This window comes from Botrytis cinerea, chromosome 2 (genome assembly GCF_000143535.2).
Source record: "Botrytis cinerea B05.10 chromosome 2, complete sequence".
Lineage (NCBI taxonomy): Eukaryota > Fungi > Ascomycota > Leotiomycetes > Helotiales > Sclerotiniaceae > Botrytis > Botrytis cinerea.
In genome coordinates this window covers 230,350-254,520 of record NC_037311.1, presented here as the reverse complement: position 1 = coordinate 254,520, position 24,171 = coordinate 230,350, and the positions used below count along the sequence as shown (strand labels likewise).

General features: G+C 42.8%; 9 protein-coding genes across 10 annotated transcripts; 5 read left to right on the top strand and 4 right to left on the bottom strand.

The window, feature by feature from the left end:
- Positions 1 to 116: 116 nt before the first annotated feature.
- On the bottom strand, positions 117 to 1,499 carry BCIN_02g00440 (hypothetical protein). The gene is made up of 2 exons (XM_024691047.1): positions 632 to 1,499; positions 117 to 577 (listed from the first exon to the last, which is right to left on the bottom strand). Exons 1-2 carry the CDS (start codon positions 1,194 to 1,196, stop codon positions 270 to 272), a joined length of 873 nt encoding a protein of 290 aa, XP_024546817.1. The 5' UTR covers positions 1,197 to 1,499; the 3' UTR covers positions 117 to 269.
- A 1,416-nt stretch (positions 1,500 to 2,915) lies between these two features.
- On the top strand, positions 2,916 to 6,117 carry BCIN_02g00430 (hypothetical protein). 2 transcript variants are annotated; one of them, XM_024691045.1, is made up of 7 exons: positions 2,916 to 3,356; positions 3,443 to 3,865; positions 3,913 to 4,024; positions 4,076 to 4,110; positions 4,161 to 4,351; positions 4,400 to 5,110; positions 5,170 to 6,117. In XM_024691045.1, exons 1-7 carry the CDS (start codon positions 3,213 to 3,215, stop codon positions 5,816 to 5,818), a joined length of 2,265 nt encoding a protein of 754 aa, XP_024546815.1. In that variant the 5' UTR covers positions 2,916 to 3,212; the 3' UTR covers positions 5,819 to 6,117. The 2 variants fall into 2 exon arrangements, with proteins under 2 accessions (XP_024546815.1, XP_024546816.1); XM_024691046.1 differs by having other exon boundaries at positions 5,173 to 5,982.
- Positions 6,118 to 6,128: 11 nt separating this feature from the next.
- BCIN_02g00420 (hypothetical protein) lies at positions 6,129 to 9,168 on the bottom strand. The gene is made up of 6 exons (XM_024691044.1): positions 8,865 to 9,168; positions 8,744 to 8,800; positions 8,599 to 8,690; positions 7,924 to 8,546; positions 7,248 to 7,867; positions 6,129 to 7,192 (listed from the first exon to the last, which is right to left on the bottom strand). Exons 1-6 carry the CDS (start codon positions 8,943 to 8,945, stop codon positions 6,347 to 6,349), a joined length of 2,319 nt encoding a protein of 772 aa, XP_024546814.1. The 5' UTR covers positions 8,946 to 9,168; the 3' UTR covers positions 6,129 to 6,346.
- Positions 9,169 to 9,639: 471 nt separating this feature from the next.
- Positions 9,640 to 12,002, bottom strand: BCIN_02g00410 (hypothetical protein). Its single transcript, XM_024691043.1, has 9 exons — positions 11,629 to 12,002; positions 11,472 to 11,576; positions 11,306 to 11,414; positions 11,101 to 11,255; positions 10,697 to 11,046; positions 10,219 to 10,649; positions 10,088 to 10,168; positions 9,958 to 10,035; positions 9,640 to 9,899 (listed from the first exon to the last, which is right to left on the bottom strand). Exons 1-9 carry the CDS (start codon positions 11,812 to 11,814, stop codon positions 9,736 to 9,738), a joined length of 1,659 nt encoding a protein of 552 aa, XP_024546813.1. The 5' UTR covers positions 11,815 to 12,002; the 3' UTR covers positions 9,640 to 9,735.
- Positions 12,003 to 12,045: 43 nt separating this feature from the next.
- Positions 12,046 to 14,261, top strand: BCIN_02g00400 (hypothetical protein). Its single transcript, XM_024691042.1, has 3 exons — positions 12,046 to 13,256; positions 13,303 to 13,473; positions 13,526 to 14,261. The coding sequence occupies exons 1-3, from the start codon at positions 12,324 to 12,326 to the stop codon at positions 14,156 to 14,158; spliced, it is 1,737 nt and encodes a 578-aa protein (XP_024546812.1). The 5' UTR covers positions 12,046 to 12,323; the 3' UTR covers positions 14,159 to 14,261.
- A 34-nt stretch (positions 14,262 to 14,295) lies between these two features.
- BCIN_02g00390 (hypothetical protein) lies at positions 14,296 to 16,983 on the top strand. Its single transcript, XM_024691041.1, has 7 exons — positions 14,296 to 14,516; positions 14,572 to 14,712; positions 14,771 to 15,148; positions 15,224 to 15,649; positions 15,701 to 15,972; positions 16,022 to 16,287; positions 16,359 to 16,983. Exons 1-7 carry the CDS (start codon positions 14,392 to 14,394, stop codon positions 16,824 to 16,826), a joined length of 2,076 nt encoding a protein of 691 aa, XP_024546811.1. The 5' UTR covers positions 14,296 to 14,391; the 3' UTR covers positions 16,827 to 16,983.
- Positions 16,984 to 16,995: 12 nt separating this feature from the next.
- BCIN_02g00380 (hypothetical protein) lies at positions 16,996 to 17,785 on the top strand. The gene is made up of 2 exons (XM_024691040.1): positions 16,996 to 17,379; positions 17,434 to 17,785. The coding sequence occupies exons 1-2, from the start codon at positions 17,187 to 17,189 to the stop codon at positions 17,616 to 17,618; spliced, it is 378 nt and encodes a 125-aa protein (XP_024546810.1). The 5' UTR covers positions 16,996 to 17,186; the 3' UTR covers positions 17,619 to 17,785.
- Positions 17,786 to 18,384: 599 nt separating this feature from the next.
- BCIN_02g00370 (hypothetical protein) lies at positions 18,385 to 20,121 on the top strand. Its single transcript, XM_001555810.2, has one exon. The coding sequence runs from the start codon at positions 18,470 to 18,472 to the stop codon at positions 20,024 to 20,026; it is 1,557 nt and encodes a 518-aa protein (XP_001555860.1). The 5' UTR covers positions 18,385 to 18,469; the 3' UTR covers positions 20,027 to 20,121.
- A 38-nt stretch (positions 20,122 to 20,159) lies between these two features.
- On the bottom strand, positions 20,160 to 21,446 carry BCIN_02g00360 (hypothetical protein). The gene is made up of 2 exons (XM_024691039.1): positions 21,145 to 21,446; positions 20,160 to 21,085 (listed from the first exon to the last, which is right to left on the bottom strand). Exons 1-2 carry the CDS (start codon positions 21,298 to 21,300, stop codon positions 20,243 to 20,245), a joined length of 999 nt encoding a protein of 332 aa, XP_024546809.1. The 5' UTR covers positions 21,301 to 21,446; the 3' UTR covers positions 20,160 to 20,242.
- Between the last annotated feature and the right edge of the window lie 2,725 nt (positions 21,447 to 24,171).

Below are 24,171 nucleotides of genomic sequence, written 5' to 3'. Positions count from 1 at the left end.
ATCTATTCTTAAGGTAAGTACTACCATTGCTCCATCTATATTATTTATTTGTTGTCTTTGTCACTATGCGGGGAGATTGTAGAATATACTAAAAAGACACCCTTGAGTGAATGTCGTGTACGTTAGATGATATTTCTCGCCTGAAACTATGTTTGTGGCGGGAATCAAATTAGGATTGACCCACTCTTTTTCAAAGCCGATCCAGTCTGTGCTGAGTCGATTTATAGAACTTGATGATTATTAGGATTTACTTCATGATACATTACTGATTACATCAAAAACCCCATAGCACCCGTCACGAGCAATAATGCCCATCCACCAAGAACCAATCTGTTTCCGGCTCCAGGAACACTATCAACCTCCTTGCTCCCACTAGTAAAATTCTGCGCTCTCAGACAACTTAGTTCAGCATTTGTGAACCCCGCCCCTCCATTGAAATCGGCGCTTGGACTTTGAATCAACATAATTGGCCATATTCTCGTAACTGCCTCTTCGTAGAATGTCAAGTTTGTCGAATCGTGGAGATCGCTGGATTCATACATCCATGCTGACCCATCGGTTTGGTTCGATGTGATGTCTGTACAAGATTAGCTGCGTTCTTCAATAATTCGAGGATGGGAGTGAGACATACTTTGAGCAATAGACCCATGAAGTATTGATCCTGCACATTGAGTTGGTATATCATTGAACAGCATACCCCCACAAGCACCAGTAGAATTTCTTGAAGTCGCAGATGCTCTCGCGTTCTGATATGCAACTGTAAAATTGCTTATGCAATCGTCTGAATACAAAGCTGTACAGTCCCCGGTATCATCTTGACCTTTCACCGTTACATTCCTGGGTACATTTGTGAAGAGAACCACGCAAGTTTCCCATGAGGAATTGGCGGCGAAATCACTATCTGAGGCACTGAGTGATATCACCGTGTTCGTCACAGTTTGATTGCCAGTCCAAGGAACTTCGGTAACGTTAATTCGTGTATCCCAGTTGACAAATGATAGGGTCATGGGGATCTCGGATGTATTGGCACCAACTAAATGGCCACTGCCAGTAGCGTTGGGCTGTTGATTGTATTGTTCGAAGTAGGTTGCATTTTGTGAAGGGCCCGGTCCACTACCGTTGCTAGCTGTAGAATCAGATTGAGCAGAGATGAAAGGCAAAAGAAGTGCGGTTATAAATGGTAGGTATGAATACATCGTAGATAATGTTGCTGGTAAAATACAACCCCTTTCAAACAACTTTATATGTCTTATATATTGACAGTGATCTCCATCTTCACGACATACCAAGTTCAACGCATTGCCTCAAAATGACGTCGTTCAATCCTTAAGCGACAACAAGTCAAATGAGGCTCAGTAAAGCCAAGACGGATATTTAAGCCGTAGCTTTTGCTGCCCGAATTACAATCAATCCAAAGCAGACTTCAACCACTTGATATGGAAGTTGCTTGGATCAATGTCCTCATGTAGCTGATATATGCAACCGTACGTGGCTAAATCTTATGCTCCTACAGTGATCGGCACTCGTATTCTTGAATCCAGCATGAGATCCTACTACATTGGGATTCGCCAAGCTTATCTTGACGTGAAGTTGTATCAGGCGGAGCAGCACGCTAGTACCAAAACCATGGATCATCTTACCATGCACGTTCCTGCCCAGGGTCATCACGCTCTCACACGTGACTGGGGCTGGTCCACTGAGAACAAATAGAACAACTTGAGATACCTCGGGTACCTAGTTGTAATCTAGTGTTTGATAGAGAAAGCAGACCAGGCTTCTAATACTCGTAAAAGTGTACCTATTCGAAGTGAGACCACGACTAGAGTGAAGAAGTACCTACAGATCACAAGATATCACACCTACACGTGATCAAGCACGATAAGCACCAAATGGTCTATGCGTCTTCTCGGAACTTTTAATCCGCCGGTCCGGATGTCATGCTTTTCACTGCCTCCCGACAAACACAGCGAACCAAGCTTCATCAGCGGTATTTTGTGTGCTTGTCGTCGAACTGTAGTACACTCGATGCAGCCACCGTGATTTAAATACGATTCGATATTCTATGACGTATCCGATCTTCTCAGTTTGAAGTATTGCCGAAGTCTAATTCAAACCTTAAATCGGCCCGTCAAAATTGAGCTTGTGATCATCAGAGACATCATTCTCTTGTCAAAACATCACCTCGATGACTTGCTTGAGCCCGATGACCTTGCCGGCGACATCTATCGAGGGATACGACTCGAGAAGCTATCACATTGTATTGTGAATGATTTCCCCGTATAAACACTATGTTTCATACTCCACAATCTCGATGGCGCGTTCCTAAGCGGGAATCTCGCCAAGGGCGATCTATGGCCATACAAAAAAGCCACAATATTTCGGATTGGAATGTGTAATGAGCGTGTTCGATGTAACAGCTTCTATGCAGGTGCACCCTTATTTTTATGTGGGTGCAAAGGTTAATGTTGATATCGTCAAACTGACGGTGTGGCTATTAGGTTATATTCCCGTGAGACTGGGACCTCATGTACAAAATTCTCCGGCCGCTTAGCTAACAGAAAAAGTTTAAAGCCACCTCAAGTTCTGTACTAGCCGTATCATTGAGTGCTCGAGATAGTTACACATGATACATCTTCTGTCTTCCAGTCCATAAATTCTCACTTATTACGATTTCATGGAACATCTGCTCTTTTTCGAAGTCCGTGGCATTCTAGACCTCTGTGCTGGAAACGCGCGTTTGAATATTACAAACCTTAAAATCGACTAAAACGCCAAGAATACGATGTAGTCTTTCATTTTTGCTATTTAGCACCGTATTATATGGCAAAATAAAGGAAGTCGCGTGCTGTAAGTTATTCATTTGGTTATTCACGGCGCTACATAGAATTCATGACCATATCAGTTCACCTAATGATGGTGGAGCGTCTGATATGTCTACCTTTAGTGTGGCGATTCAATATCAAAGTGAATAATTTTCTGTGCTCTCGTGGCCACCTCTACAATCACCGAGGAGTTACAATGTTGGTTCGCGTATATTACAGTCATTATGTGAGAAAACATCTGAATTACAAAAGGAGCTGTTTCTGTCCTTCTTAGTATTCGATTATACATCCATTCCACCCGTAGTATACCTTCCCAACAACCAAAGCCATACACCAAATCGCGACTTTTCATAACTTTACTTAGAATACTTAGCGGTACTGAGACACACGATGGTCTCGGCCAATCCTTTCTGGAAGACGATTCTGCTGATATTCGCCGCAACTTTTGCTATTGCAGCTCCAACATCCCACAATGCATGCTCTCTCCAGCCAAAGGAGCCTTCTAATGGCAGACTTGTCTTCTGTCACTTTATGGTATGTAGATTTTAAAGTTCTCTTCGAGACTCCTTCTTGGTTGGGCAGCATCTCTTATCTAGTTGGCTTGCTAATATATGATTCAGATTGGTATTGTAGGTGAGCGTGTAGGTCCTCAAGATTATGACTCGGATATGCAGCGTGCCAAGGCACTCGGTATCGATGCCTTTGCTCTCAATATTGGAGTTGACCCATATACGGATACTCAACTTGCCTTTGCATACCAATCTGCCGCAAACAATGGGATGAAAGTTTTTATTTCCTTTGACTTCAACTGGTGGAATCCATCAAGTCAGGCAACGCAGATTGGACAAATGATTGCAAAATATGCAGCTCTACCTGCGCAACTTTACTTTGAGGGCAAAGCCTTTGCTTCCTCATTTGCTGGTGATCAGCTTGATATCGCCGCACTACGAGCTGGAGCGGGTATTCCAATTTTCTTCGCTCCCAACTTTCATCCAGAGATGGGAACAAACTTCGGGACTATTGACGGCGCTTTAAATTGGCTGGTGAGTACCCATTCTTCTCCATTCAAAGCAAATCTAATCTTCTTTAGGGATGGCCCAATGATGGAAATAACAAGGCACCTACTCCTGATCATAACGTCACCGTTGAAGCCGGTGATGCGGCTTATATCCAAGCACTCGCTGGAAAGCCCTATATCGCACGTATGTATACACAGTCTGATTGAGAGAGATAAAAGTTAACGTTATTGCCAGCGGTTTCTCCTTGGTTCAGCACTCATTTCGGACCAGTGAGTCTCCCCAATTGACCAATCTAAGCAGGATACTAACAGCTTTAAAGGAAGTGCCATACAGCAAGAACTGGATTTTCCCATCCGATCTATTATGGTTCAACCGTTGGAACGAAATTTTGACTCTCGGACCACAATTTATCGAGATTGTAACTTGGAATGACTACGGCGAGTCCCACTATATTGGTCCTTTGGATTCGTTGCATTTCGATGACGGAAACTCTAAATGGGTCAATGATATGTAAGTACATCTTCCTGTTTCGAGACGAATAAATACTAACATGCGAAGGCCTCATGATGGTTGGTTAGATATGGCTAAGCCATATATCGCTGCATACCACGCGGGTGATTCTTCGCCAAACAAGTATATCACCTCTGATCAACTTGTTTATTGGTATCGACCCAATCTACGAACTCTTGATTGCGATGCTACAGATACCACGATGGTACCCGCTAATAATGGCAGTGGAAACTACTTTCAGGGTCGACCAAATGGCTGGGAAGACATGCAAGACTCGGTGTTTGTCGTTGCTATGCTTACAGAGCCAGGAATTGTTACGGTTATGTCCGGAGATAATGTTCAACAGTTCAATGCACCAGCTGGAGCTTCAGCATACCAAGTAGACATGCGAGTTGGCAAGCAGCAATTCTTCCTTCAACGTGGCACTGAGATTGTGTTGGAATCTGTTAGTCGTCATGACGTCACAGACGTTTGCATTTGTGGTATTTATAACTTCAACGCATATGTTGGAACTGTACCAGATAGTGCATCTGGCCCACTTCTTCACGATGGCTTGGCGTCTTTGACAGCTGGTCTTCATGTTAGTACATGTAGCGCAACACCATCATTGCCTACTGCTTTCATCAGGCCAACAACGACACCACCTGGAGGAGGAACTCCTGCTCCACCCACTACAACCAAGCCCCCGACTACAACACCACCAGTCACGACACCACCAGTTACGACACCACCTACCACTACTAAGCCTGTCACAACTACGTAAGTTACTTTCTTTTATTAATTCCCCAGTCAAACCTCAATATCTAACATAGACAAAGTAGCACAACTTCCACGACCTCATCTGTACCATCCGGTACATGCGTTGCGGGGATTGGAGCTGAGAACTTTATCGGCTTGTGCCAATTCTCATGCAATTTCGGTTACTGCCCATCTCCATGTAAATGCACCAGCTACGCCGCAACTGGAATTGCCGCTCCTCCAGTAACCAACACACCTGGCTATCCTCTTGCAGGTGAAGACCCTTCAGCCTACTCTGGTTTGTGCGATTTCACTTGCAACCACGGTTATTGTCCTCCTACAGCTTGTACTTATAACAAGGACGGCTCTCCCATCTCATCTCCCGCTCCTCCACCAGCCCCCACGACGATTGTAACCTCTACCATTTCCACCTCCACCACCACAACGAAGACAAGCGCACCACCATCAGCTCCAACTGGAACTAAATATTGTGTTCAAGGAACTGGCCCCGGAAATTATCTTGGTCTGTGTGAATTCAGTTGCATGTATTCTTATTGTCCTCCAGGTCCATGCACATGTACAAGTTATGCAGATACACCTATCCAAGCACCCCCAGCCGATAGCCCGCCCGGAAGACCATTGCCTGGTGAGGATGATAGTTATTTAGGTCTTTGCAGCTTTTCTTGTAATCATGGATATTGCCCTCCTACTGCTTGTGCTTCTGGTTAAGTAAAAGTGGATTGAGTGGTTGAGGGTGGGGGCTCTCAGGTAGAAGTCACGAGAAGCAGTGGATTGCTTCGATTATGATTCTTATGATATACGATTATGGATATGGCGTTAGGGCTTGTTTGCCGATTTCAAGGAACTGTACATTTAAGAGAGGGTCCGTAGTGCCTGTATACACGCGGAAGGACACGGAAATTTTAGCTTATGCATGATATGGATATATGCTTTAGTGCTTGTGTATACTTTTGTAAAATATTTATTCACGGAAGTTTCAGATATACAGAGAAACGATTTTTTGGGCAAAGACATATTGTGTGAGAATCCATTTTTCATATTCTGCCATTGTGAAAATTATGTAATTCGTTAAAATCAGCATGTAGTTCAAACTATGAGGAAAACGTTGTTGTCTCATAATCTCAAAGGTCTTTACCTCTCTATCGTAGGCTCATAACGTGGTTGTGTAGATGCCCTAAGCATCTAAATACTATGCAATTGACACACTTTGCATCCTTCTACCATCTTCGTAGAATATCATAATTCTAACCTAGCACTCATCTCTTGCACCTTCATACTTTCGCTCTTCTCAGGCCAACTATCCAAAAGTGCCTCTTCCCCTGTCAAGGTGAAACTCCACTCATCCTTGCCATCGATATCAACCACGACTTTATAATCCCCCGGATACAGAATCAAATCTCCATTCCAATTTCCTCTTGCCAAGCTTGCCAGATTCAAGCTCACCTCTGCAGTTGCATTTGCTCCTCCTGTAATATCATGAAGTCTCGTATATGCAACCAGGGATTTCTTAGGATGTGGTGCTGGTCCGAAGGTTCCACTCAGGAAGAAAAGAGCCACGTAATCTGATGTTGTGGTACCGGTGTTAGAGACCGTGATGGGAATTTTTACGAAGGGTGTTAAATCTTTATAATTCGATGCGTTTGCGAGTAATTCGGAAATTTCAAATGTATTGTTAGGTGAGGAAGGGGTGATTTTAGCGTCAAAGGTCGTGTATTGCAATCCATAACCGTATTCGAAAACGGGTTCGCCGTTGTACCATTTGTATGTTCTTCCGGGGTTGAATCTGCTGGGTTGTAGGTTCATATCGGTCATGGTGACTTGGTTTACGTAGTTGCTGGGATATTGGGTGATGGGTAGACGACCTGCTGGTGCTGTTTTTCCGGTGAGGATGTTGAAGATAGCGGTTCCACCGTCTTGACCAGGATAGCCGGCCCATAGTAGTGCATTGACTCCAGTGTTTGAGAGGAGGGAGGAGGAGTCTATCATGCAGCCCATTTGGGAGATGATGAGGGGAGTAGAGAGGTTGGCAAGCTGGTTTATTAGAGACAACTGACTTGAAGGCCAGGAGATGGATGTTCGGTCCTATCATTCATAATTTTAGTCAAATGAAGCCGTCTATATTTCCTGGGGTACATACTATTTCCTCTGCTTCTATGGAATTATCTATCCCACCAACATATATAACGAGATCAGCGCTTTGTGCTGCAGATATAGCTGCTGAAAAGTCTGTCGTGTTCTGAGAATCGATATCTGCACCCTGTACATACGTAACTTTGAATCCCGCATTTTGTGCTGCAATTAATGGAGAACGCAAATATGGAGCTGTGCCGTAGTAATTTCCCTGCATTTGTTTCGTAGCATTAGCCAATGGGCCAATCAATGCCACATTCGTGATATTCGATGACAGTGGAAGTATTCCATCGTTCTTGAGGAGCACAATTCCATCTTCCGCTGCTTGCAGTGCGAGTTGTTGGGCGGCGGGCGTGGAAACATTATCCCAGTTAAGTTGACGATATGGCTGAACAGATGGTGGATCAAAGTATCCAAGCCGGACTAGCGACGCATAGCGGCGGGCGAGGGACCTGTCAAGTGTAGATATATCATAGAGGCCTTGATCGTACGCTGATCCTAAGTAGGTTGGCCAGAAAGTACCGCAATCGAGATCAGTCCCTGCATTTAGTGCATCTGCGGCGGATTGCTCGGGAGTTAATGTGTAATTGTGATAATCCCAGATATTTTTGACAGCATCGCAGTCACCTGATGAAATTAGTATTTCTGGATCTTTATAAATGAGAGACAAGAGTTTGGCTTACTAGTTACCCACTGGTCCTCTTCCGTCCATCCCCAATGTTCCCTCAAAAGTGTTTGCAACAACCAATCATCCGCACATGTGGGGACCCCGTTCATTGCATTGTAACTACACATAACGCTCTGAACATTTGAATCTCTGGCGCACTGTTGAAATGGGGGTAGATAATAATCTCTGAGATCCTGAGATTTGATGATAGCATCGAATCCATATCTTATAGCTCCATCACTATTCTCAAGATCATAACCTGCAAAATGTTTGCAAGTTGCTACTCCTTTTTTGTAGGGTAGATCATCGAGTCCACCTTGAAGTCCAGTTATGAGAGCATTGACATAGCTAGAAGTATGGAATGGATCTTCGCCAGGAGTTTCTTGGCCACGGCCCCATCGAGGATCTTTGTAAGGGTTGATGTTGGGAGTCCAAAAATTAAGGCCAAACCTATTAACATTGTTGAAAGCTCTTGCTTCTGTAGAGACCTGAGTGGCTACTTTGTGGATTAATTCATCGTCGAATGTAGCTCCCATCAAAATAGGTTGAGGAAAAGACGTCGAGTAAGAGTAATTGGAACCCGTAGCTGCAAAAGTGGTCCCAGGACTACGAGCAATTCCATGGAGTGCTTCATTCCACCTATTTCAATGTCTTTTAGCAGGATGTTATAGGAAATATTGACAAGACCTACCATTCGTATGATGGAAGCCCTATTCTTGGAACCCCGGGACTTGTATTCCCCGTGTTGTTGACTTTCTCGGCAAGGGTAAATAATGATATTAGCTAAGAAATGTCAATATAATGAGAGTTATAACACATTCATGACTCCTACTTACAGCTGCAGCTCTTGTGTATGGGTCTGAACTAGTATCGCATACTGTGTTATTGGCCAACTGGTTCGTCATTTGTAAGTAAAATCATATCAAAGGCTGAAGTTTGCTGGAATTTGGTACTAACAGGACCGTTCACACAGTCTGGAAAGTTATCTGCAACAACACCAGTGATTCCAATGGCCCCCAGTAGGCTGGATGTCTTCATGATGAACACAGCAATATCGATTGAAGTAAGAGACTGAATGAAAGCTTAGAGTATCAACATTTCACTTCTAGCTGAGACAACCGAAAGTATATATGTTCCCAGATCACCTGATTTGGTGTTGTCAGTTTCGAGGGTTGTTTTCATCAACAGTGGAGATATTGAGGAGAATGAATCATTTAGCCTAAATATAACCGGTAATGCAGGTGAGAATCGAGAATATGCCGAAATAACTCCCGCTTGACAATTGCGTGTTAAAATTCACGAGGAATGTTCCGCACACGAAGTGTGGGGGAGTGCGGGGAGAATCTGCATTATGACGATCGACTCTGCACCTCGACTTAAGCAGAGAACGAAAATGCATCTTTGAGGCACGGGTGAGTTGTCTACCACCAGGGATGAGTGTATTTTACCGGCGGCCGCCAAATAACTAGTAGACAGGTATCATTCGGGTAAATGATGGATGAGAATGCGTTTTTAAAGTTATATCTAGAGAACAGGTCTGAAAGCGCATAGACCCACCAAATCATCCCAACTTTGAGGTATAAGCTTCACTCCTGGGACAGATGAGCGTCAATTCTGTTGGCATTGGTACGATTGAACACTTCCAATTGCATAAAGCATATCGGGAGTGCAAAAACCACGATCAAACCCGAAGTTAATCGGTTTTTTGCCAAGGAGTGGAGGTAAGACACAATGACCAGCGAATGTCTTTCATTGTCAACTAAAACTTTAAACACAGGAAACAGAGGATATATTATGGGTACTACGCAAAAAAGGTTTCAGCTAAAGATTAGAAAACTTTATTCCATAGCCTTTTCGCCAGACTTTTGTCCTCTTTAATCAGCTCGGATGCATACTTCCATCTGCGTATTGCGTCCAGCTCGGGTTCAAAGTTTATGCTCTCCAGTGGAATGATTTTTGATTTAAGGAAGATCTTAAAAAACCCATAAAGAACTAGGAATAATTGAATTGATTAGCATTTGTATTGATGTGATATTTGAAAGAAGCATACCTATAAAGATTGCAATATTAATATAATATGTCAAGAACCCAGAAGCAGTGAAATTTCCAGGGAAAAATACAGCGTATCCTAAGCAGTCTGTTAGCAAAAAAACAAGTTTTATTGGCGATAATAATCTTACCGGAGAAAATTACAATCAAAAAGACCATAAATCCTGTGACCCATGCTACATAAGGCTGGAAGGGACCTTTGTAAGGTAAAGCTAAGACGCTGTTAGTAATTGAGATGAAAGCTAGGGGAATGGTCTCCTACAATCTCGAGAAATACCCTGTTTCTTCAGAGCATAGAAAAATCTGAGGTATGTAGCTTCAATAACAACCCATCCAATCAGTCCTGCTACTGTAGTGATGTTTACAAACCACCCAAAGACAACAGATGCCTGATTACTAACAACCATGTACACTAGAGGTGATGGGAGTACGCTCAAGCCAACAGCATACCACGGAGTGCCAAATCGATTGCACCTCATGAAGATCTTTGGAGCATGGCCATCTGCACTTAAACCATATAGTGTACGAGACGCCAGGAAAATACAAGCGGATCCACTACTGATCGCAGATGTACATACAACAGCATTGATTATAGAAGGCAGTACTTTGATTCCAGCGGCTTTGAAAGCAATAACAAATGGAGATGAGGCAGCTGTTCCGGTAGAAACAGATAGAGCTTCACTATCATATGGACTAAAGACTATTAGTGAAGTACATAAAGGGATAGAACGATGACTTACACAATCATCCCCACTATCAAGATGCTCAATACATAAAAGAAAAAGACACGAAAGAATGTCTTCTTTGTGGCTTCCGGGATTATCTTTCGAGGATTTCCCGTTTCTGTGCCTGAAAGTGCAACTACTTGAACATTGCCATAACTAAAGGCAGCGCTAATGAGAGAGGACCAGAACGCCAGAAATCGCCCAGTATTACCACTGACTAGATATTCATTGAATGCCCCTGGAGACTTCCAATAAGTGAACCCTAGTCGTTCTCCTTTTGGTCCCCCGCCAAGATCAACGACTAGTCCTGCAATAATCAAACCAATGATGAGAGCAATCTTCATTGAAGCGAAAATGACTTCTGACTAGGAATTCGCGATTAGTTTCAACACGATAAGCGAGTAATTCAACTGTCTTACTTCACCATACATCCGCACACCACAGAAATTGAGGCATACTATCACAACCAGGAACACAGTGATCCAGACTGCTGGATTTGTAGTCGAATCCCAAAATTGAATGAGCGTCGCAGCTGCACTTAGTTCTGCCGGCACTGAGATAGCCATTGTGTACCCTAAGTCAAATAAGCTGAAGCCGCACGAAAATTAAGATATCAGAGCTTACAAAAGTTCCATCCTGTCGCAGCTCCCAGAGCAGGCTCCACGAATGCTGTAGCATGACGCACGAATCCACCAGTCACTGGCATGAATGCAGTGATTTCGCCAGTCGTATACTATAGATCTATCAATCATCGAATTTTCATTGCTATAAAGGAACCCAGAACTCTTACGCTAACTCCTGCAGTCACAAATCCCATAAAAATGTATGCAAGCCATGCACCAGCGGGACCAGCTTGCGCGATTGTAGTCCCAGAACTAAGAAATAAGCCCGTTCCCTGATTCATACCATTAGCGATTGGTTCTTTGATCCAGTTGAGAATGACCTACGATCATACCAGCGATCGCTATCATATTGATATGGCGCCCCTTCATGTTTCTTCTCAATTCTTCTCCAGCAGGAACATCTTCAGTGGAGCCCATTTCGGTGTCGATATCAGTCCCTGCATGAGAAAATACCTCAGACTTCATCGTGTATGGTTTTGGATCCACGAATCCAGCTGAGTTTGAAGTCATGAGGAAAAACTAAGCAATGAGTTATCCTCAATGAGTTATCCTCAATGAGATAGTACAAACAAGTATACTGATGTCAAAGGGGCCTCAATCAACATAATATATGATTCCAGGGTTTGAGAACCCCTTCGATACCAGACACCGCATATTGAACCAGGTATAGTCGAAGTACATTAGCAATCTGCAGTATCTTGAAGACCATGTATTCGAAAAGATAAGCATGACAAAAAGATCGGTGTCTAAACGTGATAGGCAAATTGTCGGGGACTATTAAGACCCCGTGCAATACCGCACTAGTTTTTTCAGGGGTATTTAGCGTCGTCGGCATTCAAGACGATAAGGCATTTCCCCACCAACATCTATTGATCACTCTCAAATATGCACGTTTTCGCGATGAATTATGTAAAGATTGGGGGCAAAATATGTATAGTGGGCTGATCGTTGAAGGATCTATATACTTTGAAGTAGACAGTCCGGTTTGAGAAAAATAAAACTTTTCAATTGTAATTCAGATGAAGACTCTCAACGATCAATCAATCGAATTCCCCTTCATTGCACCACATCTGGGCAACATGGATGCTGAACACAATGCTGCGAAGTCTCCAGCGAAAGCTGCTCATGTTAATATGATGACAGACTGTATCATTGCAAATATGCCAGTGGACGGTCTACGATCAATACTTCGAGGGCTCTTGGGGGAAAATACTTCGAATACTGCCAGTCTCACCAAACTTGCGTCAAAGTATCTTGCAAACACGAAGCCATCATCCATACCGGAGCTCTTCGACACATCTGACGGATCACCGAAACCAACTTTAGATCTGCAGCGAATTCAAAGTAGATATAGGTGTCTTATGGGCTGTGGATTTGGATTCGAAAGTGTGGAACTTCTCACTGCCGTCATACATCAGATACAAAAGTTGGAGTGGAATGATGGGACGGCAGAAGGAGAAGAGTTCTTGGAAATTCTAGCAACTATCGATGGGGATGTTGTACAGTCAACAACAGCTGTACATAAACTACTTCTAACTAGTTCAGGAATGCGCCCTATGAATACCGAAGATTCCAAGACTATTTCCACATTACGAGAAATACTATATACCTGCAGAAGTTTTGCTATTACTCGCGGGCAAGATTTTCCATTTGAACGTGGACTATGCTGTCTCGAGAAATTGATTGAAGGGACCGGAAGCGAAATTCAGCCTTTACAAAGGGATGAAATCAGTCGAACAAATGGCTTTAAATCATCCAAAATTGTACTAGAATCATTTCAGTTGGGACCAGCTGAAGTACCCAGAATGTTTATGGGACTCTGGCAATTCTCCAGCCCTGCTTGGGGGACTGCTTCTAGATCGAAGATTGATCGTCATTTTAGGAAGCATGTGGATTCTGGGCTTATTGCATATGATATGGCTGATCATTATGGTGATGCCGAAGTGACATTCGTAAGTTAGGTGCCGCTAATGCAAGCTAGCCCACTGACATTTCTAGGGTCAATTTCGATCGGGACAAGAGGACTCCGAGAAGATATACTGTGCGACAAAATGGGCCGTCTTCGAACCTATCCAAGTAACAAAAGAGGTTGTAGATGCGAACATTTCAGAGCGTCTCACTGCGATAAACTCCACAAGCGTGGAATTGCTCCAATTTCATTGGCAAGATGTGTGTATACCATGGCAAGGTTTGACAGTACATACACTGACAAATGATTTAGTACAACGATCACCAGTATGTAGAAGCCGCGCGATTGATAGAGATGCATCCCAACGTCCAAAGCTTGGGTCTCTGCAATTTCGACTCCGATCATATGTGCGAAATTCTGGAAAGCGGTGTCAAGGCAGTATCAAACCAAGTTCAATTCTCTCTAATAGATCTGAGGCCCACTTTCAAGATGGCTGAGAGTTGTAGGAAACATAAGGTTAAACTACTTACTTATGGCTCGCTATGTGGCGGGTTTTTAGCTGAGAAATGGATTGGAAAACCTGCCCCCAATCTTTTCGACAAGAACATGACTCCAAGCCATCGCAAGTATTTCGAAATGATCAACATATGGGGAGGATGGATACTTTTTCAAGAGTTATTAAATGTTCTGGCCAAAATTGGATCCGAGCATAACGTTTCTGTTTCGAGTGCGGCGATAAGATGGGTGTTGGACCACGATTATGTCGGGGCTGTAATAATAGGCGCAAGAATGGGGATCAGCGAGCACATTGACGAGAACCTCAAAGCTCTCTCGTTTATTCTCGACGAGGAAGATAAAGAAGCGATACAAAATGTATTAAATAGATCAAGAGCGAAAGACATTTTCGAGGCGATGGGAGATTGTGGAGCGGAATATAGACAGTAAACTCAAAATTGAAGTAATTTGGAACATTCGCTGTTTGAGCAAATGCACTTTCGGGTTACGACCCAAGAAGAGAAGAGGCGAACTTTGTACAAAGGTGGGGGGAAGGGGGGGGAAGGGGGGGAGAGGGGGTGCTAGCAGGGAGGCAGGCTAGGTCACTGATAAGCTATCTGACTATCTTCCCCGGACATTAGTCTGGAACAGTACATTGTATCCTTGAATCTAGATTCGTTTATATGTATTCGAATTGCCTGAAAAGGCGTTTCTCCTTTTTCTCAAATGCCACGCCAACAAGTTATTCGAAAACAATGTCTTCGCCATCATCTATAATTCCTGGCCATTCCGGTTCAAAGCTAAGTAGGTAAGTTACGTTCGAGCAGAACTTTCAGAAATTGATAATGACAACAAATCTGAAGCCAAATAGCATGTTTGACATGCCGGAGTGTAAAATTAAAGTGCAAAAGCACTTCGCTCGATGAGAAATGTGAGCGGTGCAAACGAAAGTCGCTTGAATGTATATTTGAGCAGCACCGAAGAGGAAGAAAGCCTGGGACAAAGTATTTATCATCTCACTGAAATGCAGTACAGCACGATTTATGTACTAATTGTTTTTAGGATAAGACGAAAAGCCCAGAGGTCAAATGCACAAACTGGAAGCGGAAGTATTGCCGAATCACCAAATCAACCTCCAAATGCAAATCTTCGTGATGAGACAGAGCGACGAATATCTCCAAACTCCACACCAAGTGGTATATTAGATACTTCTCCACCTCAAACCGCACATTCCTGGAGTAACGAAGGGCTACAACAAGTTGGAATACTAAGTAGGGAGGCACAATTTGGAAAATTCTCTCTAGAGAATATTCTTTCTGTACCGGATGTTTTGAGACCTCACCCTCCACCGAGGTCACCAACCCTTACAGCAGATAGCTTCAATGATCCAATCACATGTAACATGCTTAGTTTCCCTGTTGCACTAGGTTTATTCGATAGGTAAGATTCAGTTGATCGAAACCCTTATAAGATACGACTTTGAGGAAAATTGTTTGTGAATCTGACAAAGGATAGTTTTATGCGATGTTTAAATCCATATATTTGTCAACTAGATCCTAAACTCCATACATTTGATTACGTTCGTCAACGTTCATCATTTCTTCTCGCTGCGATTCTTTCAGCATCTTCTAAAGCTTTTCATCCCGCACTTCATCCCACACTCAGGTCGCATACCGAAAATCTACTCGGCAGGGTGTTTACTAAGGGGGCTAAGTCCACAGAGATTGTTCAAGCAATACTGATCTTTACTTATTGGAAAGAACCAGCTGAGATACGTACTTGGCTACTCGTTGGCTACGCTATTCGCATGTGTATTGAGCTTGGGTGGCATGAACTAAAACCTGTGACACAAAAGCCGCGAATCTCGACCGATGAAATGAGCATCAGGGAATCTAGGAATATTGAGAGGACATGGCTAGTATTGTTTGTTTATGACAGAAGGTTAGTTGTCAATCTAATATAGATCCATCGGTACTATCTAACAGATCGAAGCTTGAGCTTACAGCTTGACAAACCCTGGATGATAGACGAAAGCAATCTGATATCTAAAGCAGGCGAATGGTACCAAGAAGAATATGCTGTGCCCGGTGGTGACTTGCTTCTTTCCGCGTTCGTCTGTCTACGTTTAATTAGTGCTGAATTTCTTGAGCTTTCGTCATCGACTAAATCAGATTCCCAAAATTCTCGATCAGAAATTTTGTCCAAACTTCTCAACACCGAACTTAACACCTGGGAAAAGGATTGGTTACCCAAATTCGAAGATGGTTTGTTACAAGATAACTCAATACCTGGCCTGTCACTAAGTTTACACAGAAATGGTCGCGCCTCCTCAGCAGTTCCTTGTCAACTTTTATAGTCTGCATCTCCGCCTTCTCCTTAACTCCTTTACTTTGCAAAAATCCCTTAAGTCTGCAAGAAAGGGATCTCCGGTGTCGAAATCAGCACTGTGGCAATGTTCATCAAGTGCAATCTGCATGTTGGAGAATATATCAAAAGTCATTGGGCCTCTCAAACAGCTCTATTTTGTGCAGGACTCTGTTCATGTAATGACTGCTTATGCCGCCATATTTCTCATTAAGGTGCATCCATCTATTATCCAGAATCATTCCAATATTTCACAATGTCTGATACTAACCACTGATACTGGCAGTTGCTACTATCTCTTCCCAAGAATTTACGCTCAGATCTCGAGAGCCAATCATTGCAGGCCATTCTCCTCTCATCCGACACCTTCTCGGAGCAATGTGCTACACAAATGACGGGCTGCGCAATGCAAGCACGATTTTTGAAAAATCTCGTTGCGAAATACCATAGATTGAAATCTCACACTAGCAATCAAGTCCGAGATCACGGTGTTCATTCGTATCAATCCGGCATGCCAACGTCACTAGAGAGCCTCCACAGTCGAATGAACACCGATGTGGGTACAAGCTACCAAATCCCTAGACCCATGCAGGACACTGGGGAATTGACAGACGCGACTTCAATCAATGGTAGCACGCCGGATTTTAGCACGGATTTGTTAAATGATAAGGAAATTTGGGATGGGTTGTTGACCGACGCTGGCTTTTGGATGAGCGAGGGAAATATCTTATCGGATAACAGTCTTCCTCGTTGAATTTTCAAAGAGTGTTGACTCGTATCTCTTGATTCGATCTGCAATCCGCAATCCAGATGTCACTATCTCCATTATCGGTGTTCAAAAGTGGGGGGCGGGGGTTCTTTCGTGTCATGCGGGGAACCTGGAATAATGACTATTTAGAACGCCGATAGCATTCGGTCTCTCAGTGGATGATTATACTGACAGATCTTCAGAACTTTGTGATTTGGTGAAGTTAGATATCAAGGTTACCCTCCCAAACAAACATCTAAATCTACTCTTACCCGAAAACAAGGTTACACTTTCTGAGCAAATTCTCAAATTCGAGATTACCATCACCACTATACACACAACACCTTTTGGCGATCTCTACTTCAAATGTCAACCATAGATATGGCAGTGAAATCAGCCCCAATTGATGATTCATTTCAACTGTTCGATCTCCGTGTCGAAGTCATTTGTCCTCCCTCGTCCAAAATCCTATGTGGTGCCAAGGAAGGTGATCATTTCACTCTCGAGGGGGAAATGTTACATTTACCGACTGGACAAGGAATTAGCATTTACAGTTTATGTTCGTTTTATAAATTCCGAACAGATAGATTAGGCAAGACTAACAAACCCATAGCATCAGTTCTCCCTCTACTAGCAGCGAAACAACGCTTCACTCATTCAAATGATTGGATGACCACAGATGGGCTGATAGCATGTCCAGATCCGAATTGTGGGAGTCAGTTGAAGATCACCAGAACAGGATTAAGGACGTTTAAGCATGGGGAAACGACGGTCGTGGGACTGGAGGGGAATGTTTAAGAGGCATGGAGTTGAGGATGTTTGTAATGTTACAGACCACAACGGCATCGAGTTGGTCTCACGACAGAAAATTCACTTTCCGAGGTAGTTAGCTGAAGGAAGGAGTTGTCTGAGTCTTTAGACGAGAATTCAATACAATAATAATTAGCAAGAACTAGTGGCATACAAAGTCAAGGAAACCTATGTTTGGCAAGAATGATACGACTAATACGAAGATGTGCTCTTGTCTCGTAATCTTCACTACAAAGCAGGTCAAGTCAAACTCCATCACTGATATCTTGGACGATAGAAATGTCCCAGTAAACTAACCACTCGATCAGCCTCAAGCGACATCTGAGTTCGGCCAATCGGAAGAGTTTCACCCTCCAGTTTGATTGCCTCTAATGGGAGCGTCTAGGAAGAGACGACAAAGCATCATCATGTAGTTTGAGAGTTCCTCATCAAGAATGTAATTCTTAGCCGAGTAGCGTCTCCACTCTACATATACATATAAGAAAAGAATATCAATTTTCTGAGACAAATTTTATTTAATCATCGCCGCATAATAAATCATGATTACAATTTTGTTAATCAAGGAACTCCGTTTGTCTACTGTTGAGCTTTTGAAGTGGCGCAAGCACACTCAAAAGCAACTCGCCACAGGTGTACCAATGCAATGTATCCGAGCGTACCTGCCCGCATTCCAAGCACTGTTTGCAAACGCAGCTAACATTCACGGTAATCGCGATACAGTAAATTCAAATGGTACCTTTTAAATACAAGTTAAGTTGCAAGCTCTTTATTTGCTCTCTTAACTCTCCCATGTTCTACAAGTATTATTCCAAATTATCGAAATAACTTTATAAATCACAATGAGTCGATTCATCAAGAAAATCTTTGCCAAAGTCAAAAAACTGATCAAGAGAACTAATCAAGATTCTACCCCACATCAGCATCAGCAACAGCATGTCAGCTCTCAGCCAATCGATGAAACAATTTTGGAGCAGCCGCTTCGGGAGACAGATGTTCGGCAAGATGGGGAATACAATGGCGAGCCTCAAAATGATGACGCCCAGCAATTTCGCGATCATTTTCCCCCTTCCGACCCGTCTAAACCGCCGATCTCGACATTCTTCCGAAGTGAATCATACGGGCTTGATCCAAAAAACCTCAAGACTGAATCCGGAGCTTTAGCTGAGAGAACCTTCCAATACTTCTACTGCGGAAGAACACATCAGTTTCAGGGCAAAGTAGAGCACGAAGGTACTTTGGGAAAAGGAAATAATTTCGGATATGTCTTATGGCCTGTCTCGATCATGCTTCATGCAGCTGCCGATTGTCTTTCGCCTCAGCGAGTGAATCAAGTCGCCTTGGTACAACAAGAATACTGGAACAAAGACTACCATGCATTTTGTGCTTGGAAGATGTTCATTGGAAATAAGGACATCTATTACGATGATAACGCCCACGCTGTTCAAGCTTTGATATCGTCGTATGAAGTTACAGGACAGCTCGAGTTTTTACTTCAAGCCAAGGACGTGCTGGAGTATTTTATTATGAAATTCGCGACGGAAGAAGCAGGTGGCATTCCATGGCATGTCTCAAACAACAAAGTCCGAGCTGCTTGCTCAGTTGGCCCAGCTGTTATATCTGCCTTGAGAATCAGAGCTTTACCGTCAACCCATGTCCTTGATAGTCAAAATAGACCTGAATATTATCTTAGGTTTGCCACAATCATGTTGACCTGGCTTCGGGTTAACTTGCAAGATCCAAAAGATAAACTCATCTGGGATCAATTGAAAATAAATGAAGATGGATCCAAGGAAATCGAACGTACGAAATGGTCATATAATAGTGGATTCGCCATTCATGGTTTCACACTCTTGTACGAAGCTACCAACGATCGTAGCCATTTGAAAACGGCAATAGAAATTGCAGAAGCAGCGCTGGATCCTAATGGTGTACTTTACGATCACTGTATTCCAGATCCATCCCAAAGAATGCTTTCAGACGGTTCCTTTTTTTTACATCATCTTGTGGATGGATATCTTGCTCTTTCAAAATATGCTCACACCAAGAAACTTAGAAACGAAATTATCCGTATCGCGAAATGGGGAAAGGAGTTCATGAAGGATAAAGAGGATGAGTTGTACTATCGCGGTAGTCGTCCCTACACCATTTCCTCTAAGCAGGCAAATCAATTCTACGTAAAGTTTGGCATCAGAAAATTCAAAGAGCAAAACAAGCAAGAATTGGACAAAGATGGAAATCAGTGCAAGACTATGATTGGATGTGCAAGTTGGGCAAGGATACTCCGTGCTGCGGAAATCGTTAAAGCAAGCATCGCTAAGGAGTCAGCAGGCGAAGCTACTGTGAATGAGAAAGCTATCAAGGGTATGAAGGAAACGACTGATGCTGTGCATGTTTGAAGTTCCAAAGCGAGAGGAGGCGTAGATTCAATTATCCTTTGTATGAAAGAGCAGCAATACAAACATTAGCGTAATAATCAAAAGTACTGAAATCAAGTTCTCGAATAACCCGGACTTGGGTTTAATGTTTCAGTGTTTAAATCAAACTAAATTGATTGCCCCTCGCGACGAGCAACTGACATTACATTGATACTGAACTCCCACATAGTTGACATCCTACCCTGTCGCAGATCCGAGGTCTAAAGATGCCCCACCTGCCAGTATCTCATCATCTGGCCATTTTGGACTTCTGTCAATATCCAACTTCAATATTTCAGGACGTTTGTAATGCCCACTAGCATCAATCCAAACTTTCACGGCCCCTAATTCCTCATAGTTGATCTCTGCCTTCAAGAACTTCTCTTCAGCTCCCGTGTGTGGACCCGCCAACACAGCACAAAAAGGGTGAATAACCGCACTCCATCCCCCACCCTTCTTAACGAGATCTTGTGGTCCTATATTCTTCTCCATCCACTCCAACGTCCCATCATCGACATAATTACTGGCACAGATGACCCATACTTGTGCCATTAGTGCATGGCTCTTCATTAATGCTTCGATCTGAATGTCAGCTACCGATTCAAATCCTGATAAAGTGCTAAGAGCTGCCCATGCCGCGGCATGAATCTCTTGTCGATCTTCGATTAATGCTTGACGTGCGCTGTTCATTGCATTGCCCCAACATGAAAGTCCTCCTATTCGGCCAACGCTGCTCGGCCAAACTCTTAAGGTGTGTCCACTTCCCTGTGCCCAGATCGTACGCTCCCCGTGTGTGGGCTGTAGTTTTCTATGAACTCCGAGAAGCGTGCCGTCAGTATCAATGAAAGCTTGCGAGTTGAATAACGTATGACCTCCTTCCACACGTTCTGATACTCCGAGCGAAACAGCTATCTTTAGTTCGGCACAGAGATGCATGATAGGGAGGAGATCGCCGCCTGTTCGTCCGATGACTACGCTTTCGTCCGCATATTGGGCTTGCGCGTTGACGTTTTTGAGGGGTGAGTAAGTATGAATGAAGTACTGGTTTCGAGGTTCCGTGTCAGCTTGAACAGCAGAAGAAAAGATTCGAAGAGACCTACTGGGTATCCAGGAACGAATGTTTCGGGAAATACTAATAGCTCAATTTCTTTCTCTTTGCCTTCCTTGATTAGTTGTAAAACCTTTTCGATGCTTTTTTTCTTGTCCATGAACACAGAAGCGGCATGAACCGCGGCTACGATGACCTTCTTTCCCATTCTTCGAATGATTGCCTTCTTAAGATAGTAATGCCGACATGGAAGAATGAATAAATTTACGAAATATTTTGAGTCTTTAAAGAGTGTTTATATGTGCTTCCGCACAGTATTCAGCCCTTCTCTTATGTCTCCGCACATAGAATTACACAGCATCTAATATATCCATAGTACCACATCTTACATGGTGACAGCAGTGAAATCATTTATGCTAAGAGGTTGAAAGTTGTACCTCCCCGCACTTCCCCTCACTAGCCCCGCATGTAGGGTTACATCACCGAACAGGTATCGTATGGCTGTCATCCAAAGCTTCTGCATTTAGGATGTAGACTCGAGCTACGTACCTATGGTCTATGACAGTGAAGAACACTTGTCAATGAGTCTATGGGACGTTAGTACATGTGGGAAACCTGAGATGCAACGAATTTTGGGTTGCTAATCTTTGGATAAATCTTTCCAATAGTCTTAAGACGACTGTCTAGAGAATCAGTTTTAACCATATGGCCCGCATACCACTTAATTTTGTCAATGATGCTTAATAATTACCAAAAGAAAAAGGGACCATATCAGAGCAACCAATCCAAAAAAAAATTGACTGTAATTCCACAGCAATTCTGGTCCCACGATCATTGTTGTCAATCTTTCAGGATAAAATCACATATCAAAAATACAACAATTTCTAGCTAAATTTCGACAAAAGCACGAGTGTTTCCCTGGGAGGTATGCCATTACTAAGGTTTACGCAGTCTCACGCTTCCTCACTTCTATGGAAGCCATATAGTTGCGTCTGAAACTCACAAGACACAATATGTGTGTGAACGGTTTGTGAATCATGTTTCTATGGTTAGCAGAATGGTCAACTGCGTTTCTTAAATAAGAGTAGAGTGGTTGAGGGATACGGAGAGAAGTTTTAGGGTCTAGAAAACATAAAAAAGGTGAATGGATTGACTGATCAACAAAAGAGGGGCATTTGGGATAGAATCCTTAAGAAGGAGGTTGAGTTCAGAGATTGAAACGATGGGTATTGATTATTTTATTAGTAGGTTGATCGTAGATCTGAGAGATCTATATTATTAACATAATCAAGTGGTTCTAGAATTTACAAAAAAAAATACAACTATCTGAAGAGCACTTCAATCTCGTCTACCTGGGACCTTCAAGAATTGGTATATAACCCGGTCAGGAATGTTTCTGAACTTATTCACACTGTAAGGATTAACGTCATCGAGTTGTCCGGCCTGTTGCCGTTACCAAAGACATGATCATTTGACAACAAAAATGAGGATATGTATATCAATTGATTCTTCGTTACAATAGCTAGGAAGGTATGGAATTCACCTTCCAACCAGAAGGAAAAGACTTTGCGTGAAATTATCATACTTCAAGCACGATGTTGAGATTGTGGCCCATTTTTGTTGAATCATTTGACAGACCTAAACACACATAAGAGCACAATCTATCGGCTTCCTGCCGAAATCGGGGAATATATAGAGAGATAACTTGATAAACTAGATCGTGTTCTTCGCGGGAATCATTTGACTTATAATTTGCTGATTTGGGAGCTACCTAAGCCTCCAGAGTTGAAAGTTTAGCGAATAAATTTATCAGCTAGATCATGACCAATGGGGATCAGATGGTCATTTGCGGGAAATCAGCCCGCTGAATCCTGTAAAAGATCTAATTATTGATATATGATTAGGGAAATAGAGAAATATAATGGGACTTCCCTCTCTTCGGCTTGAAGAGGCGGTTTGATTTATGCAATGAAACTAAGCTGGGTATTGAGTACAATCCCTCATCACCAATAGCACAAAATGATAATAAACAAATCACTTGATAACTAGATACATTTAAAATATATACAGCTATACTGACACTCGACGGAAACGGAAGATGACCTGCGTACTTTGTTTCAATGCGGCAGCAATATTCTCTTCTTTCCACAGAATATCTACTCACCTCCTCAGTATTCCTGGATAAGCTCTTGAGCAGAACGGACACTTATTAAAAAGACAATGAAGTAAACGGATGCATACCTTGTTAATGACTCAAGCGTTACTCTACTGTTATTCCATCACAAGAAAGATCATGCAACAACCTAGACTCTGGTTGAATGTGAGGTCTTCTTGAAACCCTCCTTTTATCGCAGTATTAACCATTTGGTTGTCAATTTGAACAACCTCCCTTAGTTGGAATCTAAGTGGAAGGAACTTCACTCTTGTTGAAAAATCTCCACCATAACACACTCAACAATTATAAGGGGTCGAATACAAAATCGATGAGACCTATATTAAGGTAAACATAAGGATCACATCTATGATTTCTACACTGGGCCCAAACCTTGATACTAACAGCATTGTAGGAAACAACGAAGTTTAGCTCACCTCGAAGTCTTGCAAAATCTTAACTCATTGAACATTCGAGATACTAACTCGCAAAGATGATAGAAATTCAGAATGATAATTTGCGAGGACAATAGCAGGATTTATAACCTTCACAAGAGTTCAGTTGGCCTTATCAATTTTACATTTTCCACACATTCATATCAAATCTGCTTTACATGGCATGCTTTAAAATATCAGCACGCCATGAACTCCTGTGACTCCCCAGCAATAGCTTTTCCGAGCTTTGCTAAAATTCTAACAGCAGAGTACAACATGTTGAGTCTGCTTTTTCCGCAACCTGGTTTTCACACAAAAAGCCGAAAGATCATAGGAGACCCCGTGAAGATTTCGCACATCACTAGATATTCTCAGATTTCCCCCTCATAGAGAACTTGTCAATCAAATTACGTGCTACATAAAAAGCACATACAAGGAGTTCACCATTCTACATTCCTAGCATAAATTCCTTTCCATGGTCATAAAGAGCCAC